General features: G+C 37.4%; 1 protein-coding gene across 1 annotated transcript in view; it reads right to left on the minus strand.

The window, feature by feature from the left end:
* Window positions 1-6,658: 6,658 nt before the first annotated feature.
* necab3 (N-terminal EF-hand calcium binding protein 3) overlaps window positions 6,659-17,901 on the minus strand; it is a 30,667-nt gene continuing 19,424 nt past the window's right edge. The window contains exons 8-13 of the mRNA XM_067506142.1: window positions 16,823-16,902; window positions 14,452-14,505; window positions 11,867-11,979; window positions 11,438-11,515; window positions 10,702-10,793; window positions 6,659-7,728 (exon numbers count right to left, since the gene is read on the minus strand). Of these exons, the coding sequence (XP_067362243.1) occupies window positions 7,700-7,728; window positions 10,702-10,793; window positions 11,438-11,515; window positions 11,867-11,979; window positions 14,452-14,505; window positions 16,823-16,902 (446 nt within the window). The 3' untranslated portion in view covers window positions 6,659-7,699. The remainder of the gene's footprint in view (window positions 7,729-10,701; window positions 10,794-11,437; window positions 11,516-11,866; window positions 11,980-14,451; window positions 14,506-16,822; window positions 16,903-17,901) is intronic.

A 17,901-nucleotide genomic window follows, 5' to 3' on the forward strand; every position in this document is an offset into this window, starting at 1 on the left:
GAAAACACCAGGTGGCAGTACAGGACATGGTTTCAGAAAGTGAATCTGTCTGTGCAGAATGAAATGATCTTAAATACTGTGGTGGAAAGTAACTAGGTCTGTTTACTTAAGTACAAATTCAAGGTGTTTCTACTTTCCTTGCGTATTTCTGTTTTCTTTATCCTTTGTCTTCACTACATTTACGAGGTAAATATAGTATTTTTAATCAGCTTGATTGATTTCTGATCTTTATAGTTACCAGTTACTTTTCATATTCAGATTAATTTAACAAAATACAGAATAATGATAGGACTTTATTGATCCCGGTCTAAAATGCCCAAACTGCCCAGCAAAAAACAAAGTAATAAAAATTAAAAACATGCGATCAATACTACTACTACTACTGTTTAAATGTGGGTGACTTTTCAGAGCCCACGGTTTATTATATATGAAGTAATTTATTCCACACCACTTACAAGAAAACAAGATTTTTGTACTTCCGGACGGAAGGTTCTTCAGAAGTATCTTGGTGATTACGCCTTGACAGTGGTAACAAGAGTATTAAACTCAATTGTTGCAAAAGTAGCAATATTCCAAAGTAAAATACTCTAATTTTAGATGAATGTTTAGCAAAAGCCAAGATACTTATTATGATTCTCTGTATATTTCAAATGAGTGAAGTATTATGCTACAACTGAAGTGCTGCTGAATCAACCATAAATATACTGTTTGGAAGCTGAATCTATGTTTTATATTTTATGAGCTCATCATACAATATGTCTTTCATCTAAAATATTTATTTGCCAGTAAAACTGCAACACAGAGTGTACAGACAATAAGTAAAAGTACAGATAATGCATAAAATGCAGCTGTGAACTCTAATATATTATATTACAGCTTGAGGAGCATTGTACTGTTGGTCAAAGTGGACAAAGTATATCAGCATAAAGTAAATTTACTGATCATCAATTGCTCTAAAAATGAAACATGACTCATCTGTCTTTTAGATGTAATTGCATGTGTCAGCGTGTGAGCCAGGACCAGTGCTGTTGTTTACTTCAACACCTGTGTAGTAGCAGGATGGTGACATTTGCTTTATACTGAAGATGAAGTGGTTGCATGCTGCAGCTCAGATTTTACATGGCCACAGTCAGATATCTGTGTGCTCAAGAAAAGAGCAGAATCAACAGTTTGTATGTGAGTGTCGACCTGTTTGCCAGGGACAGAGGCGCATTTCGCTGTGTGGCGAGCTGAGTTACTTCTTCTTGTTGCAAGAATGTTACGGCATCATTGTAGTTAATAATTGTGGACAAAGAGGTTCAATTATCTGTCTGCTTTCTGTCCTAATATATTGCTTGCGGCAGATTAATGGAAGTTACTTTTAATTCTGCCCTTTTTTCCCCAGCTCTTCTCAAGATGCCTAAAAGGTGGCTACACAATGCAAAAAATGACTTCAGAAAGCAATTTTCTCTTTTTCCTATGTGATCTACACTAGCTCACAAAGCGTGACTCATTACATTGACGGACACTGAAAACAATATGGTTTCTCATATTCTCACAATCTCATTACCACCTTCGTATCCTCTTCTTTGAGGTTATAAATAACATTAGTTTTTTAATTGAATGATTCATAAGTCTCCCACACAGTGGAGATGACATTTAAAAATTAACCGTGAAATAGCAGTTTGCTTAACATAAAATGGTCACTGGAAACTTGTCTTTGTACCACGGTAACTAAATATGAAATAAGAAGAAAACATGACACCCCACAATGACAAACGTTTCTCATAACAAAAACAATAACAACAATGTAATCCAATATACACATTTTCTTAGAAAGCAGAACTACTTGGAGAGCTACAGTAGCACTGTAGCTCTCTGGACATCAGCAAAAAACTACATTGTCAATTCACTGTAAAACTAAAACCTTTTTTCAAACCTTTGGTAATACGACATCTTACACATCTTGCACAAGCGTGTGCTGTATACAAGTTTTTCTTGTAGAAATGTCTTGGTTTTCTACAAAAATTGGTCATGAAATTTGATCTGCTGGACTTAGGCGTCTGCAAGCCTTGAGTCCAATCAATGACTAAAAGAATGGAGGTGTGGTTTAGACACAATTTGACTTATAAAACCACTTGAACAGTGCCATTGTGATATTAACAAACATTATATGTTGAATCGTTGTGTTCAATAAATCCATAAAATATGACTGTGTTTTATCAGCCTAGAAATTTTGCGTTTGTTTATTTTTGTGACATTGTTCAGATCACCTGGATCATAAAGGTTTACATAATTCATCCCAAAGGGAACAGTGATATCTGTAACCCATGTCATCAATCAAACAGTTGTTAAGGCATCACATTAAAAAAACAAACTGTGGTGGCACTGGAAGAAAAAACTTACAATTATTCTGCAGGATTTGTAACTGTATTAATAGCACTGCAAACCATATTTCAGTCGATATTTCTGTGGACCAGCAGAACAACCAAAAGACCAAGCTTTTCAAAGAGCTGCTAAAACAGCACAGTCTTCTCAAATCACAGATGATTTAAGATAACAGAAAACATCACGACAACACAGGTAAAAAAAAAGCTATAAATGTGTGGGTCGTAACTATGCAACATACAGTAAGAGGTTAAAAATAAAATAAAGAGCTTAATACTATTAATTGCAAATATGCAAAAGCCAAAATAGACATAGTGATTTTTAATAAAAACATTGTAAAGATAGAAACAATAAATCTTGCAATGAAGAAGTCAGTGACTTGTATGGAGGATATTAGAGTGCAAAAAGTACATATCACATTAGCTGTTAATTATGTGTAAGAGTGAAGGTGTAGGATGAAGTGCAATGAGGTAAAAGCAACAGATATGCATGTAAAAAAAAGTTGATGATGTATTGTAACAGTGGAGGTGCGATGCAGTGTGCGGTGTGGGGTCTGGTTTAAACCAGGAGGTAAACTGCTCTTCCTGTGTCTGCTAGTGGTCGTTCTTATTGATCTCAGTATTTTTTCCCGAGGGAAGCAGTTCAAAGATTGAACAGTTTTCCGGGGAGAGAGATGATCTTGCTTGTATGGCAACAGTGGAAGAGACAGGGGAGCACCCAGCCCCGTGCTGATGGTCAGAGTTCAGGAAGCACCTTTTCAGCCTATATATATAGATATATCTATATTTATATCTATATTTATCTATCTATACATCTATATATCTGTATACATGTATGTATGTATGTATGTATGTATGTATGTATGTATGTATGTATGTATGTATGTATGTATGTATGTATGTATGTATGTATGTATGTATGTATGTATGTATGTGTATATATATATATATATATATATATATATATATATATATATATATATATATATATATATATATATATATATATATATATATATATATATAGATAGATAGATAGATAGATAGATAGATAGGACTTAGGACTCAAACACACCGAGGTGACACAGGCTTTGACTTTTAAAGCATTTTTTTACTGCACCTTCTGCACAATAAAGTAACCAAGATGGAGGGAGTGGCAAGAGGGAGAAACGAAACAGAACAACAGATTTGCTTTGGTCACTGTAGCCCTGACCCAGGGCTCTCTGAAGTGATGAGCTGTGTTTGCACACATCGGAACCAAGGTCAAGTGCCTGAAAGAGAATAAAACAGCCTCTATTTTTTTCTCTCCTTCTGGAGAGGGCACTAACAGGTTGTAGTGTTATTTAGGAAGCGTATGATTTGAAATAATAATCCTTGCTTTTCCTTTTCAGCACAAAAAAGCATCACAATCATTAAATGCACAATGTTTCCTCAAGCAAATGAGTTGGTTACAATAACGTGCCAAAGATGATTATACAATGCTCATCAGATAATCTTCTATCCAATAAATATGCTATAGAGACAAATAAGTTGTTTTTTCATTATGATGCTGGAAAATACAATATATGTGCAAGACAAAATCTTCTGAGACTGGGCTGCAGTTTTCACTGAATAATGCATTTCACTGTGATTTCAAGATACACATTTCTCAACCGGAGGAAGCACAGTCCCTACATTGCTTCCAAGATGGAACAGAGACTGTGTGAGTGAATCCATGCTGTATTGCCAAGGTAGACAATAAATCAGGTAGAACACTGTGTTTGGTAAATTAAATTGCTGTGTTTTCTTGAGCTTAGAATGAGCATTTTATACCCGCAGAGAGTGCAGGTTTTCTCTTTTGACCACATGTTGAGCCGCCATGTTTAACAGTAGGTGAGAGGATGAAGCAAACACTGGTTTTAGAGGCTTCAAAAGGCTGCAATCTGCAATCTCAGTGTCACAGGAGAGACCACTAAATCTTACACACTGCCCCTTTTATTAAATGAAACCACATTTTGATCCTGAGAAATTTGTTCTCTAAATTTCTTTTGCGCCAAGAGCCATTTAGTGTATTTAGATTGATTACTTTGTAGTAGTGATTGGCATTCCTGCAATTTCATTTACTTTGCTGTATATAGAGGGCTCACAGGAAGGCTCAATGAGTTTGAGCAGACAGAGGTCAGAGTGGAATCAATCCTTTCAGCTTTTTCCCCCAAAATGTTAAATTATTCCTTTAATATCAATGCAGAAACAAGCCTGAATCATCTGCATTCTGAAAACCAGTACAAGTTTCAGAGCAGCTTTGCTGTTGGCTCAGTTTTCAAAACAAGAAATAAAAAGGAGAAAGAAAATATATAACAAGCCATCTATGTTGGGTAATTGAATTTCATCGCTCATCTGCCTGTAACATCTCTGGTGTTCTCCAGATGTTCCACTTCACACAGCAACAAGATTTGCTGTGAAATGCTCACGGCTCTCTAGTGTTAGAGGAGGTGACACTTGGGCCCCAACATTTTTGAGAAACAGATGAGAAACAGGAGGTGTGGATGAACATCTTCAGTGTCATAGCTGCCCTGAAAGCTACTAAATATTTATTCTGCCTTACCAGTGGATCATCTGCCTGACAAGGGTCTAATGATGAAAAAGCTTCAGTTCCTCAGTATCAATCATGCAATCAACTATTACCGCCCCAGCAATCAGGGCAATAATGTGCCAGCTCTTGTGCCTCAACGTACATGTGTGTCCATTTGTAACTCTGGCACAAACAATTTGGGTAATTTCAGCAATTATGTGTTCCTGTCACCACAAGATACTGGCTGCTGCTTGGAACTTCGAAAGGATCCAAATCAAAACGACTGCAAGACTGCAAAACTGCAAAACGAAAGAGAAGCAAGATTTCTGCCACACAGATTTTCCATGAGAAACTAAATTTACGTTCACAATCTATTAGATGCATGCAGCGTTCTCTCCAAGTCCAGTTGGCATGCTGCAGTTTTCATATTTCGTAGTTATATAACCTCAGCGAGGGAGGTGTCTCTGTGAGAAACTCAAAGCTCACAAAAGACTGAAAACATAATAACATTATTGACAGAAATGAAATGAAAAGCTTGTATGATGGGCATTCAGGGTTCGGCCTTGGGAGTGCAGGATAATTTGTAGCCTTATCTTGTTAGGATTTCAGCGTTATACTCTGACAAACTTTAGACCTACATAGATGCAATAGTGAAGCTGAATGAGTCAATATTTTGTATAACCACTGAATTAAATGGCTGTGCGTAATGTGTGAGTGGATACCTGTGAATAAACCACAGAGAATCTTCACCCAGTTTTCTTTTTAGACACATACATTTCTTTCTGTATTATATGATAAGGTATGTGCCAATTGTATCAAATCCCAGCTGAAGAAAACCTCTGAATAACCTCTTCACACCAAATACCAGAGGTGAACAATTATATTTATATAGCAGCTGCAGATACTGATCAACATTCACAGAGCTGTGTTTCTGACCACCTGGTAAACTTAAGTCTAATGTTCACTCTCATTTAGGTTTTTTAATTTCTACCAAATCCTGAGGGAAATATCGGGATCTTAAGCTGCCAACTACACCACCATGTCCACAACCTAGTCACTGATGGTGTCTGTCTATTTGCTGTTTGTAATGAGCAGTTAGTCTTAGGTACTTTAAAGCCTTGGTAAGCAGGATTTGGTACATTTGTCTCTACCTTCTATAACTGTGTGTAATACCACTTCCAATGTCTTGTTAGTGTGTTAGTTACAAAGTTTGGTACATTTGCTAAACCTCGTTTGCAAAAGTAAAATATAGTTTCCTCTGTAGAATCACGCTCTTTGTGGTGTTTCTCATTAATTGTTTTCCCTCATAAATGCAATAATATATGCAGTAGTGACATTACAATAATGTCAGAGCTGGCCCTGTGTAAACGTCTTTTAATTTGACAGAGCACGACGTCTTGAAGCCATGTGCATGGACTGACCCTGCTTTCTGAGCCCAGAGATGTCTCAGTGACTCCAGAGGAGGTCCTGGATATTTTCAGCATATGAAAATGACTGGACCCAGTCTTATGAGGTGCTGTTAATAAGGTTACAGAAACCAAATTATGGAAAGGAGTAAATTAGAAGTTTCCTGCTCCAAAGTGAAACCAAATGGGAGTATATGATGGTGATGACATCATCGTAGCTGTTTTCTGGCTAGTCAAACTGAGAGTGTTATAACTAACGACACTCGACCTGCTCTCCCCTATATGTCAAAACTGAATATGCAGAAGTACTTTGACTTGTCAAATAAAGCAATTAGAAGCTTTGATAATTTAATTAAAGTTGCTTTGTTCACAATTCTGTGTTCATTGCCAAACCAAAGCACAACAGAAATAAGAACATATCAGAGTTCCATATGTACAGGAAGAATGCTTAAAATACATAATACATTCAACATATTTTCTTTTTATAACATAGTGATACAATGCACTCCCCTCACAAAGCGTTAAATCCCTTAGATGTGCACATTAGAGACAGCATGTGTGTCAGACTGGAGACTGAGGAAAACTAATCGAAATAACTGACCACTATATCTAGCAATAGATAGAGTTTAGTGTACATGTAGCTTTTACAACAATAGCATTTTTGGCATCCTGTGTACATGACAGTAAGGTATCTATATGAAAAGAAAACAGTGCTACCATATTATACAACATATACAAACAGAATTTTAAAGGAACTATTCCCGAAAGCTCTCGGCCACAGTGATCAGCATGCAATTTATACGCTGCACTAACCAATAATCCTCTTGTCCTCTCTGCATTTTCTTCCTATCAAATTCTATGTATCAGTAAATAACTCATCAAAAGCACAATACACATAATTTGGCATAGTAATTGTCGCCTACACACTTTTTGGTTATTCTCCACTGGAATAATATCTGACAAATACTGCGAAAGAAATGAGGACATAGTACAAGTTAGAGACAGGGATATATATATATATTTAAAAAAATAACAGGCTTTTGCATCGCAGAGAGTCAATTGTTTTCAAGTCTATAGATTGGCTATAGGGTGAAACTATCCCTTTTTATATAAGCGGCACAATAATGAGCAGCCAAAGACAGAGGAACATTAAAAGATGCAGTTGGAGAATGCTGGATGACGCCATTGTCTCTGTCCTGTCTCGTTCAAACACACGGATGCTTTTTGATTTTCTGTCTGTGTGCGGGTGTTTGTGCATATTTGTATGTGTGTGTTTGAGCGGATGTGTGCATGCGGGTGGGTGGATTGATGCACCAGTGTGTTTTTGTCCGTGTGACAGTGTAGGCAGTGTAGTTGTGACATTCTGGATTCAGTTGTTAGTTGTTAGTCATAATCCACCAGGAAGCTGAGGAAACACATACAGAGCAAGAGTTAGCTCACCTCACACCAATCAACTGTGTACGTCAGGACAACTCAGGAGTATATTTAACGTAGATTATGTTAATCTGAGGGATGGTGACAATTCAAATGTAGAACACACAGGACCATCACAGGGTCGTGTGCACATTCCTCTGCTGGTTTAAACTATCTACATCATTTTCAAATTAATGTACACAGGACAGGTAAAGAGCAAATAAATTACTACTGTACTGTGTGCTGTATGACATTTACTAAATGTTTTATAGTTGCAATCAAGAATAACCATGATGCTCGTGACACACCCAGTTATAATATATAGGCATTGTCTGGTGACAGCCGGTGGAGCTCACAATACTAGCAACTGCTTGGAGAAGCACGACATTGTATTTATTTATTTTTCTATCATCGATTCTAGAGTTGACTTCTTCCTGTGCTTCTGATGTGCACCTCATGAACTGACCTCCTTCTTCCTGCCAATCAGTACAATGTGGCCTCACTTGCATCAGCAGCAGCCAAAAGCATCTAAGACTCAGGGCACCATAACCTACTAATGATGCAGGGAAGGTCTTGTTACCTAACTGGGGAGATGTCCTACAGGAAGCCATATAAAAGCTATTTTACTAAGAATATTGGAAGAAGAAGCTTCGAAACTAATCAAACACAGCATGAGGGAGCAGTAGCTCGAGGGACCCACAATGCTGAGTACTATCGCTCCATACTCACTGTCAATCATATGTCAATTCTAATGCATTTAATGATGAGTGCATGTAGCCTTCTTTATATTATTTTATGCTCTCAGAAAAAAAACATCAAGAAAAAAAAACTCCAGTTTTTAGTGTTGTAGCACTTTTTCATTTTGTGATCACGATTTCATTTTAAGTTTATTTTATTGTTAGAAATATTGACATGTACTGTGATGTTGCTGGCTTATTTCAATTTTGATTTTGGAAACACGTGCAGTTATCTTTGTGACACACTTGGCACCTAATTAGGCTAAACTCAACTCTTCTACACAGTTAAATGTAAAAAATGACAGTAATGTGATTTCAGTGTTTACACCAGAACAGTTTAGTTTGTGTCCGAAACAGTCAGCATGCATGCAGACAAGTCACAGATGTGGAGGTAAACAACTACATACAGTCACCTAGCAACATCCACAACCCATGCAGCCTACACAGATAAATCACCATCTGTAATAGACGCAAAGAGCCAGAAATAATAATTACAGCTTTTGCTTTCTGAAGCACATTTAGAGGCCTCCAACAAATTAATAAAATGTCAAGACAAGAAAGAAGAGTCATGATTGTAGCCTGAGCATGCCACTCTGCTTTGTGTTGATCATGAATGACATTATTAGGAGAAAATCAGGGAAGATATGCAACAGAAGTCATGCTGGCAGATTAAGGTAGCTATTCTGCTTATTTCCACATGAAAACGTTTTTAAAAGAAGAAAGTATATTTTGTGTTTTTTTTTTCCTTGCTTGTAACCTATACTCCATTGATAATAATTCTGTTTAAATTCCTATGTATTATTACAAAAATATACTGCACTGAGGTACATATTTAGGTCTTCACATATATATATATACACACACACACACACATATATAAATTGAGAAACAAAATAACGACATAAATAGGCTTCGTTTTGTTTTCAAGGATTCTGTCTCCACTAAAACATTATTGGCCTCATGCTCGTTTTATATACTCTACTTCTCTTGTGTTCTTGTTTTAACACCCCAGGTTAGATGGAATTGATTTTATAGTTTTTAATTTTTATTTTTGGTCTTGAATATATTCTCCCCGAGAATTCTCTGTAGACAGTAAAATTTATTGTGTTGTCTATTGATGTGATGGATTCTTCTTTGGTTCTACCTTCTACTTTTTCTGTATTGTGTAAGTCTGTTGGATTTCATAACATTTTATATATTTTATTTTTTTACTTTTTTTACAATTCTTTTACTTTCTATTTATCTCTTCAGAAATACAACAACATTTATTGTCAAGAGAGCCAAAAACTTTCGATGAAAGCCAGTTTCCACACCAGATTTCATGGATTTATTCAGAGAGCAGAATGTGACACACATAGCATTTACCACATTAATGTCACATTTTCACTAACAGACGAGTAGCCAGTGTTAGAAAAGCTATGACATTAAGCCAACAAAATGAACTATAGCTGTGTCACAATTCTATAATTCAAGTTCATTACTACAGGAGCTTTAGAATAAAAGTTGCTAAAAGGCTGCTGTTCAATTCTCCTGACCAACAGAAATGATTCCCAACTGCCCCAGTGGAGCTACTCAGTGGCCTGATGAAAGTCTTCATATGCACACTAAAAATACCTGTTGGAGTCCACAAACTATAGTGGGACTTAGGGTGAACAGCTTAACATTTTGGTCTGAGGTGGCTAATAGATTGGCCAACTCAACATAGTGTTTTAAAGTCGTCTTTCTAACCAGGTCATTTTTTAAACCCTTTCTGCAGAAAACTAGAAAATGCTGTTGACAGAGTTCTGTTGGAGTGACCTGTCAAAATCATAGAACTCAAAGCCACTGAACAACTGAGGAGACAGAAATGTGCTAAAACCCTCTCAGCATATGAGTTTGGGGCAGAAATGCAATCACTATGGGAGACTCAAGTGTCATATATGAACAAATGAATGAAATATGTCATGCTGTCTGTGCCCTCACTGCTTACAGCAAATATCAAGAACTTTTTCTAGACACATGTAAAAAAAAAAAAAACGACTGAAAGTGGTGTCTTAAATATTTGAAAACTATCTGCCCGAAAGCAAATGTCACGGGTATTTCATGCTGCAGTGTCACTATATGAAAATTACTTAGGGCCATATTTTACATGTGTTAGTCTCTCCTTAAGCCGAGTTTCCAGGACCTGGTTTTAATATTTAATGACTATCGACACATGTGAACGCAATCACTAGCACACATATACAAACCTGGGAGCAACATTGTAGAAACTACCTCAGCATCGTCTAACATGTCGATGATGCAGCGCTGGAAATCTTTACTGCTGGTTGACTGCAGATAGCTAAAGAGACGCACAACAGACAACATGATCAGAAAACAGTGACTTTAGCATCACCAGCAGAAAAATATATCTGCTCATTACTGTCTTGTGTAAAATAGAGATTTATAATCTGTCATATCTAATTTGACATATTTAAAAGAGCCACTTCAACATATTTCAACTTGAAAGCTATGGCTTTAGTTTAGGTTGTAAATGTACATTAATCCTTTTAAACATTCCTCTGACTTCCCAATATTAAAATATTTCTCTGCTTCTACCTGAAAAACTCCTTCAGATGACATCACCTGGAGGAGTTTTTCACCATTAGGAGTTCAGATGTAAATCGCAATTTTACCAAATACAACAGGTTTGTGCAAACTGGCAGATTCATATATTCATTGATATGTATAAGGCGTAGATATAAATTCAAATGCTGCCAAGCTGCATCGTTGTGTGTGGATTCCGTTTGTGTGTGTGTGTGTGTGTGTGTGTGTGTGTGTGTGTGTGTGTGTGTGTGTGTGTGTGTGTGCGTGTGTGTGTGTAAAGTGAGAGATGAGCCATCTGCTCATCTTCACTCGTGGGGAACATTTCCATCAGAAAGTTAAGAGTGCCAAACAGTCTGCCAATATCTGACACACACACACACACACACACACCATACTGACCTCATCCAGGCGATGCGGTCTTGCCAGAACTCATACATTATGTAACACGACTTTCCCGTGAGCTTCTGAACGGACACACTGACAGCAGGATAAAGAAGAAGAGAGTGGGGCAAGAAGAGGATACAGAGTGAAAGAGAGATTGAACTCAGAGACAATAAATTCTGATCAAAAGTTCAACTCTTTTGAGAGACAGAGAGATGCCAAGAGGTAACCAGGGAGAAAAAAATCCCAGGATTACTGATAAACTAAATACTAACGAAATTTATTTCAAACCTTTATACTCACAAACATTGATCTTGGCAAACGTATATAATAAAACCTCTAATTTAATTTCCTCAGTTTTAAAAATGTCGCCTCAGCACCAGGCCTGAGCTGGATGCTTTATGTTTTAGATAAACTGCTTATCCTTAAAGCAAACAGGCCACTCACTGCAGGTTGTCAGAGTGGGCTGAGGTGGCATCGATGTAGCTTTTCAGGACCTTCCGGAAGTTGTCCAGATCCTCATCAGTCACCGACATCTGCCTCTGAACCAGCAGGATGTTCTGTTGGCAACATGACAAGAGAGACAGGGGGATGAGATGACACACGGAACAACTAGCTGCTCAGAAGGAGAACAGATTTCTGTGCGTGTGTGTGTGTGTGTGTGTGTGTGTGCGGGCGTGTGTGTGTGAGGCATCAAGCGGATGTGTAAAGAATGTCAGGATGGATACCTTTGAAACATTTGATGGGGAACTGTACCTTCCTGGGGCTACACAACTCGCTAACAACAGCTGAGATATAAATAAATAAATCCAATGCTGTTTTATATGTTGCTCCCACCTAAGGCAATTTCTTCATACTCTGTTATGTTTGTTAGCTGAAGGCCTGAGAGGAGGCAGCTGCACAAAGGAAGATAGAGGCAGTAATTGTAAAACAATCTCAGTGAGATTCAGGAACTTTTTCTAAATTTCAATGAATCAGAAACATAACAGACAGAGTACAGGAGAATACTGTGTTGCCATAATACTTTCCCAGTATATTTCAGAAGAAAATGTTTTTAGTCCCTTTCTTAACAGCAGCTGGTTTCCCTTCTTCTTGTTGTACTGAAGGTGTAGGAAGTCTTACAGTAAGTCAGTGCTGAACGTTTCACACATTAGCTTCTGTAATTCCTTTGGTGAAGTACCAAACAAAATGCCGCTAAAAACAAGTCTTTTAGCAAAATTTCAACTAAATGTACCATGAAAATGTTTTAATAAACTGCCTCAATTACCCTTTTTTTTTTCTTCGTCACTTCGTCAACCTTCTGACAAAGGAATAACTTGTTTCCTGTTATAGAACAACGTACAGAGCATCTGCCCTGAAACTGACTCAGCGGCCTCCTCTGGGAAACTGGGCTCGAGCAACCTTCTGCTCCCGTTACTTTCTCATCAAGTCAGTGCAAGAGTGAATCACTGCTGCAGCCACTGCGAAGGGAAACTTATCTTATGGATGTTTTTGTACACACCGTGGACACATCTCTTTAGTTTGGAGATACCTGAAATCATCTAATATTTTTGTTGTGACCTCAGTCATGTTCTAGGAGCAATGAAAATGACATTGACTTAGCTTAACAGGTGAATATCTCTCAACCTTGCTCAAAGAAAGATAGAACAGAAAGACAGAAAGATACAAATTGATTTTCAACCTGTGTGGATACGTGTAAAAACAGGCAATGGCCAAACTCATATAATGAGACCTGATTGTATCATGTTTTTAACAAAGGGCTTTGAACTTGCCAATATAACCTAGACCTTTTTGACCTCACATTTTATAACTTTCAAACTGAGGCTTTTCAAATCATTCAATCATTGGTTTTCCAAACTCTAAAAAAACCCCCGAAAAAAACAGGCATTATAATTGCTAGGACAGGTGGTTCTGGTGTTATTATGGTTTAGAGAAGAGCAGATGTGCTGCTTGACATTTAGAATAAGAACAGTGAACAAACTGGATGACTGAAATGCACTTTTTAGGGAGAATCGTTGCTGAATGCAGCTGATTGTTATTTCTATTTTGTCAACATTTTGGATAAAAAAACAATGTTTCGAGTAGAATAATTTTGTCTAGACTGTGAAATGTAATGTTTGGTTGTGGTAATGCTTCACATGTATATATTAAGACATATTAAGACAAAAAAAGCAAAACAGATAATTTTAAGGCAAAACATTAACTTGTATAAGTTAATATAAGTTAATATAATATATATAAGGTAATATAAGTTGTAGAACTATGTATGTTCAAATTTGAATTTCCAGCATTACATGGACCTGGTTTGCGCTGTTCTTAGAGATACAGCCACACAACTGATGTTAGGCTTGTCCTGTCAAAAACACAGGGAGATCCAAAAACTGCAGTGAAGCTACTGTACGGTCCACAGTCAACGTTAAAGTTATTCAAGAGGACACTCCTGCTGTGCAGTAGCCTCAGACAGAGAAGTGTCACCTTACAACATTAGGATGCAAAGGTGTCACTTTACAGTTTGACCTTGAGTGTTTGATTCCATGAAAAGGTATCTCCAACTGGATCCTGTTCTTTATCTGTGGCTCACCCCCCTCCATCATTGAGAGCAATCACACTAAACAACAAGAAATCACTTTATCTACAAATAACAAAACGTGTAGTTGGACGCCCAGGGCCTCTGCCTTTGAAATAGCAAACACATCAGTGATTCCTCTCGATAACAATACTGAGCTTTGCCCCTGGCCAAGCAGCTGTGTACACGGAAATCAAAGAGCCCCCACGGAGAGAACAATAAGACCAGGTTGCCACCATCCAATACCAAGTGCTAAGTGAGTCTATCTATGAGTCAACATATAACTGCATAAAGAGGAGCAGTGAAGAGGCCACGGTTTAAATTTTGGGCTAAGCCGAAAGGACCAAAAAAACCAAACAAACAAAAAAAAAAACACTAACAGTCTGTCTGGCATCCATGTACAATTAAAGGAACCATTAACCCGTTTTGAATAATGTATTCTGCAGGTAAAAGTCCATATACTTACAGACTTGTATGTGCTGGCCAGTGTGTCCTCTTTTGGTGGCTCCATCTTGGGACCCTGAAACAAGAGGGTCTTTGCTTATGACCAGAGACTCCAGAGGAAAATTAAACCACTGAAACGACTGGAGCTAAGATGACCAAAACATCTGCGCGCACTTAACTTAGTTTGTAAATGTATCTTTTTTCTTTGAATGTATTTACTAATTTAATCATGATATAAAAACCATGACATGAAATCAAGTAGAAATAGGCAATTTAGAATTGTCCAGCTACATAAAACCTAATAATAATAATGACCAGAGTTCCTGCTGTTTGATTTCATGTGATATTACCCAACAATTTACATTTTCCAGCCCTGTTTCATGGTTATTACACAGGGGTGTTTAAAGGTTATTTGGTTATTATTAGGTTATTGCCTGGTACAGTATTTACCATGATGTTACTTCATTATTACATTTCTGTTTCCGAAATTTTTACCTTCTTAAGTAATGATTTTTCCAATAACACAAAATTATCTTTTTTGTCAAAGTTTATGGTTGTTGGGAGAGCAGACACAGATGTCTGACAGACCAGACAAAAGGAATGAGATGGACAAAGGGTGTGTGTAATAGAGGTGGTGTTAGGGTGTGGAGATGGATATTGCACAGTGAACATCCTGCAGGTCATGAATTTCTTTGATATTGCACTCCGAGTCCTCCTGGACAACACTAAGAACTAGAGAAAAAAAATGCTTCAAGAGAGGCCGAACATCAAAAGATGGGAATAACACGAGTTACTGAAGAAAAGAACAGACAGTGGGAGAATGAGATGAGGCAGAAGATGGGGCAAGAGAGCGTGAAAAAAGATGAGATGTGGTAGTGAGACTGGGTCAAAGGACACACAATGAGCGAGGACTCCGAGAAAATAAGTATCATAAAATGCAACATTAGGGACTGATAATACAGAACAGGGCTGTTCAAACAGGCTGTGGTTTTTCACACCATGAAAACACCAAACGCCAGACAGGTGCTGCAAAATTCAAGTCACACGTTGAACAATAACTAATCTTGCTATTACATGTATCATCACAGACAGGTTTACAGGTTTGTGCTGTTTGTGTAGCCCAGTCATAGCACTTGTAATTCTTCTTAACACTTTAATATTTTGGTGTGCAGAACAAAACAGGCTTTGAAAACCTAATGCTGCTGCTCTTTCGCATATCCAATTCTTCACGAGCCATTTAATATGGGAAATGTTTTTTTAAAGGTGGCAGTACTGTGATAAACACTGACAAATAGCTCTTAAAGGGTTTCAGTTTATTTATTTTCTAATAGATTTATTAAATTAGAGGTTCATCAGAGTTAATGTATTCATATTGGTATTTATGGAAAAATGAGGCATTCATTTTATCCACGGATGCTCACCAGGATCAGCCTATCAAAATATGAAAGCTCTGTGCTTAGTTTTGTCAAACATTTCAGATTACATCTGCTTTTCGGGAATGATAAAAATGCAACACTGAGGAAAATACTTAGAATAGACAATTTATCCACCGACGTAACTCAAATGAATCTGTTCTGCCACCACTATTTAGTTTCAATTCGGAGCACTGTTGCTGTGGTGACCGCTGCTAGTACAGTACCATAGCATTGTTGTTTCCACCAGATTGTCAGCCCTGTGCCAGGAGGCAAAAGCTTTATTCTACTTCCCAAATTCCCTTGTCGGCGCATTATGTGCATATACATTTTCATTATACTGTTTGTGATTTTTGATGTATGATCTAGTAGAATTGCCTACAGTATCTGCTGGTGTGTTGCATGTCGAGTTTGTGTACTTCCAATTAATAATGCTTTCATTTACACATTAACCTCTTAGTAATGATAATTTGTGTGTACAATGTTACTTATTGGAAATCCTTGTTATTATGTCAGTGTACTAACTCACTGGGTACTAGTAATCTGGATATAATTAGCTTTTTGTAGCATGATTATAATTCGCGCATTTAAACATCCTATTGTGGTTTCTGAAACCTGGACGAGATCTTACACAGGTTTTGAGTATTTTGCACATGCATCTCTGATTTAAAAAATGGGAACTTCAGGTTTCTGAACATTCTTTTGTTGGTAAAGAACATATTGGCCAAGGTGGTGAGTAACAAAGACGCAAGTCTACACAAATCAGAAAGCGGAAAAGTAGAAACCGCATTGTCATCATCTATGAGAAAACCACTTCCTCAGTATCCTCAAAATGGTATGGTATCTGTTTGCACTATATGTATTATTATTTTATTATTCAGTACGTATTTCACTGTTTCTACCACTCAAACTCAGTATGGGAGTATTAACAGAGAGGCTGTTACAGAAATACGTCAATGACCACATTGAAAGGTTTCATACCTGACAGTCCAGTTTATCCAGGAGTTGCTGGAGCCTGTTAATTTGGGAGCACCAGTTCTCCCCATCTTCCAGGTTCACACCTGAGGCAACACAACACAAAATCATCAGAACCCCAGAATTATAAATCTGTGCCCCAGTTCCATTGCTTAGGTACATCTGTACAAACTACTCCAACCCTATTTAAAATGAATTAGGTGGCCAAAACACTGGAAACTTCCTCTTTTTATAATCCACTCCAGCATGACTACACTACCCGCTATGACCTCAATAATAAACACATAGTATAATTATGAACTTTCCAATCTTTCTGAGGTTTTCAACATAAAAACTGGGAAAACCTGTAAAAGTAGAATTCATGGCACAGCTGCTGTATTGGTTGGTATTAGATTGTACAGGTGTACCTAAAAAATTGGCCAGTGAGTGTTTATATCATCTTTGAAATTTGTAACCACAGCTGAGAATTTCTGCTCAATCATTTGATTGCATAGGTTTTATGTGAAAATGGGGGGGAAAGTAAACATATACTTTTTCTCTATTCCCATTTTGAAAAGTGTATAATCCCTGACATAATCTAAGAATTATTGTACAGTGGAAACCTGAGGACTGAATGTCTCATGTTCACTCTGTCACTACTAGCGAAGAAGAATATGAATGAGGCACAACATAAAGTACTTGTCTCTAGGAAATGTCAGTATAATCTTTGTTGGTGAAAAAGCCTTCGGGGACAACTGCTTACCGTCTGCTCTTATCACGCACAGTACTAATTGACAGAGATGAGAATTATTCATGTGAATAAAACTTAACACTATTCTGAAACCCGGATGAGATGTTGATTCATGCAATGCCAGTATACTCTGGTCATACACATAGTCTACTAATGCACATGTAAACACACGCTCTGGATTTGTACTGTAACATAACCGCAGCTTCCTACATAGCCAAAAGCCACATATACTGTACATTCCTGTGGGCCACAGGCCTCCCACAAACTATTAAAAAGACATCAGCGAGGCGCACCGTTGTACTGCGTGACATATTCCTTCATTTTAATGAGAATGGGCAGTGAGGTTTATTTTGAG

This window comes from Channa argus, chromosome 5 (genome assembly GCF_033026475.1).
Source record: "Channa argus isolate prfri chromosome 5, Channa argus male v1.0, whole genome shotgun sequence".
Lineage (NCBI taxonomy): Eukaryota > Metazoa > Chordata > Actinopteri > Anabantiformes > Channidae > Channa > Channa argus.